A 3606-nucleotide genomic window follows, 5' to 3' on the forward strand; every position below is an offset into this window, starting at 1 on the left:
ACCTTCTGTGCTATTGTACAGGTCCCAATCTAACACTATGCTCCTCTGAGACATACGTAACTTACACCTTTGAACATCACTGATAACCCTTTTTGCTTTAACAGGACCTGACATCCAGCCTCAGAGAAGTCACCTAAGCCAGCAACACAAGTTTGAGTGTCGGAACTTCTCCGCGTCAAAAAGCTTCTATAAGGGTGTGGTCTCCCCTGAGCAGCACCAGCTAGATGATGGAAAGGGAGCAAAATCTATCACTCGGGCTTCCTCCCCCAGACGAAGTAGATTGGCAAGTAAAGGTGAATTGAAGGGTTTTTGAGGTCCTTCCTGACCTTGGCCACGTACACCTGGATCTCCTCCTCCGTCCAGCCAAGAACAGTCGAGAAGAGCCTAGGCGTGTACGACTCCACGGCCTGAATCTGCTGGACACCTTGATATCTCCCCATCTCTTTGAGTTTCGGATCCTTGGGCCAAGCGCCAATGGGCATCTTACCACCTCATGTCAGCAACGGCCAGATATTCAGAATGGGACGGCGACTTACCTTGCGAACCTCCTGCTGCACATCCACAAACCCTGCCTTCTCCATCTTCCCCTTCCAATCAACGGCAATCTCGAGCGGCTTTCCGAACTTGGCCGAGCCCTCCAGCAGGACCTTGAGCCAGCTCTGGGCGTTCTCGGCTTTGTCGGCGGTGCCGTCGTCGGACATCCAGCGCGGGTTGGCAGCCTGGAACTCGATGTACCCGCCCGGTGCGAGGTGGAGGAAGGCGCGCCGGAAAAGCTCATCGTCGTCGCTGATGCATCCCTCGAGCTCGCGCGCGTGGATGAAGTCGAAGGGCTTGGTGTAGAGCCACTCGGCTTCGAAGTCGTCGACCTCGAAGAGGCAGTTTGGAGGGGTCCTGATTATGTGGATTATTACTTGGAGCTGGACAGAAGAAAGAAGAGGATCTACCATTTTGGCTGGATGGGACTGAGATCCGTTCCAATTACCTCTGCGGATGGGTATTCACTGCTTTCATGTCAGCAAGACGATCATGCAAACCATGGTCGGGGACAAACTCGGCAAAGTCCATGGCCCAGATACCCGTGCCGGTGCCGAGGTCGAGGACACGATGGGGCTCATCGGGGATAGGCGCTAGGAAGAGCTTGCCGCCGAGCAACAGACGGTACAGATGATGTACGAGATCCATGCGGTCTTGCTCTGTGTCATCGTTTGGCTGTTATATCTCAGCTTGATTTCTTTCTGGCATCTGTCGCAGGGAACATACCAGTAGATAGGTGCCTGCACGGAAAGCATGGTAGCGACGTCCATTCTACTTCGGGTAAGCCACTGATGACGAACGTGAATTCTCGCTGATTCTCACCTCATATCTGTATCACCAAAGCAGGTGTTGGTTAGAGAAAGCTGCGGAGACGACTGGACGACATACTTGTAGTTTATAATGCTTGACGCCAAAGAGGTTTGGTAGCTACCCGAGTTTTCTCTGATGAAATGGTTAGCGCCAACCTCTGAACTGCCCATCCATCCCAGACTTACGAGATAGCATAGGCGGAATCATCGTCGGGAAGATTATCCTGAAGGGGAGTGTCAGCCAGTTGACAAATGGGGGAAATGACATCATTCACATCTGCCTCTAGAGGATTCTCAGCCAGGGCCTCCTGCAGCGGTGGCGTAGGGGACTTAGACTTCTGTCGCTCGTGTGCACACATTGTCAAGGCAGGCAATTTGAGAAGGAATTGAAGGGGGTAGCGAACGAGACGGCAGTGGCTGGGATCGGCACTCATTTAACAGCAGTACAGGCTGTGGGGTACTTCATGCCGCGTAGCCAGCAAAGGCAAGATGAGAAGTACTTTCTTTTAGACCACATTCTGCGGCTTTGGGAAGTACTCTTTAGCACTCTTGAGCTTGGCAAGTACAGGGGTTCCCCTCCCGTTATTCCTCTTCGGTGCGCAAGCATATGACAGGCCCGCTGAGTGGTATGACACCGGCGCCAACCATACCCCATCCAGCCAAGCCCGCCCACGGGCCGCACTTAGGGCAAATGGGGAGGGCAGCCGGCCCCCCGCCCCCGCGAGCCGACAGCCAACGTCTCGCGTACCATCAGCCGAGACACACGAGCACAGTTAATCCCGCTGTTTGTGCGTTGGGACACTGCCAGAGAATGGCAATAAAAGATGTTGTGGCCGAGATCATAGAAGAGGACTGGCACAGGAAGTTGCACATTCCCAATTGTTCCGTCGAGATCGAGAAATTTGTTGCCGCGCTCCAAGCAAGGATTACTGTCAACAGGTGTGAACGGCTTATAGTAATTGGATTCCAACTCTCTATTCCAATGCTGTTTATTTTCAAGATGAGGGAAGATGGAAGGAAAGAAAGAACGACAAGTGATCAGAGTTTTGTTGTTCCTCCCGTCCCACTTGGTGCCTGTTGGCGTAGCCACAGCAACAGGGACGTGACCCCTTACATTCTGCTGGTCTCTACCTCCATGCACCGCGGTCTGGTCTACTCGTACGAACTTAAGACCGTGTGATCGGCAATTTCGATTCACTTCCTCCGTCTCCGGTCGTAACACCCTGTAGGTCCCGCTCTGTCTCCGTGTGGAGCTGGAAGAAGGCATTCGCAATATCTTCAAATCTAGGCCCAAGCTTAGGGTACTCGGCGAGACGGAGGGGAGCGGATCCAGGCTTAAGTGGCTCTGGATCTTCGGGTAGCCTTTGTTTAGTAGAGTGCGTGGCATTATAACAATGGCTCTAATACTATCGCCATCGCTAAAGGCGCTTTAGATACCATCGCTACTATAAGAGCATAATAGCCTCGGCGAGGGAGCTAATTCGAGGGGTATATTAATGTAAAAGACTAAAGAATAAAGGAAATATAGTCTTTAAAGACTATAGGGTAGGTAATAGAAATAGGAGGTAAATAAGTAGTAGAATTAGTTTTTATAAATAACTAATTAGCTAGGTAAGATATTATAAAGTAATAAAGGTAGGGCAAATATAATATAGGGTTAAAATAGAAAATACTAGTTTTTAATTAGTATTTTTATTACTTATATTAGTTAAAGATCAAAGGAGCTATTTCTAAAAGAGGGTTTATAGCTTATATAGCAAATTGCTTAGAATTTATTAGCCTGATTTAAATAAGAGTTATATTATTAGATACCCCTAGTTCCAGGCTTTAAAGCCTTATTAGTTTTACTAAGAATAAATAACTAGAAGCTGAGTTATAGTATAAAGGAAGGTAAAGACTATAGGGTTTTAAACTAGGATATTTAAAACCAGATATATCATAGCCATGACATGGGCCAGGCGGGGAAGACTGGCAGAACGACCTAACTAAGCAAGGGACTAAAAGGACTAAACTTTGTCTCCTCTAGTCCTAGGACTAAGTAATAAAAATATTAATCCTACCCTAGATTAAACCTTAAAATAATTAGTCTAAGGATGCCCTAAGAATATATAAAATATATTTAGTATACTTTTTATATAATAGCTACCTTAGCTATTAATATAACTTAGTTATACTTAATACCTTTAAGTATATTACTAGATATAACTTATACCCTTTACCTTAGAGTATACCTCTTAATCCTTTATTAATATAAACCTAGCAT

At 47.4% G+C, this 3606-nt stretch overlaps 1 protein-coding gene across 1 annotated transcript; it reads right to left on the bottom strand.

The window, feature by feature from the left end:
- Positions 1 to 248: 248 nt before the first annotated feature.
- NCS54_00873500 (Hypothetical protein) lies at positions 249 to 1702 on the bottom strand (the record flags this gene model as incomplete). The annotated part of the gene is made up of 8 exons (XM_053154107.1): positions 249 to 482; positions 537 to 891; positions 945 to 1001; positions 1052 to 1209; positions 1257 to 1305; positions 1357 to 1476; positions 1530 to 1567; positions 1619 to 1702. The coding sequence occupies 8 exons, from the start codon at positions 1700 to 1702 to the stop codon at positions 249 to 251; spliced, it is 1095 nt and encodes a 364-aa protein (XP_053010082.1).
- Between the last annotated feature and the right edge of the window lie 1904 nt (positions 1703 to 3606).

The sequence above is a fragment of the Fusarium falciforme genome, chromosome 7 (genome assembly GCF_026873545.1).
Source record: "Fusarium falciforme chromosome 7, complete sequence".
Taxonomy (NCBI): domain Eukaryota; kingdom Fungi; phylum Ascomycota; class Sordariomycetes; order Hypocreales; family Nectriaceae; genus Fusarium; species Fusarium falciforme.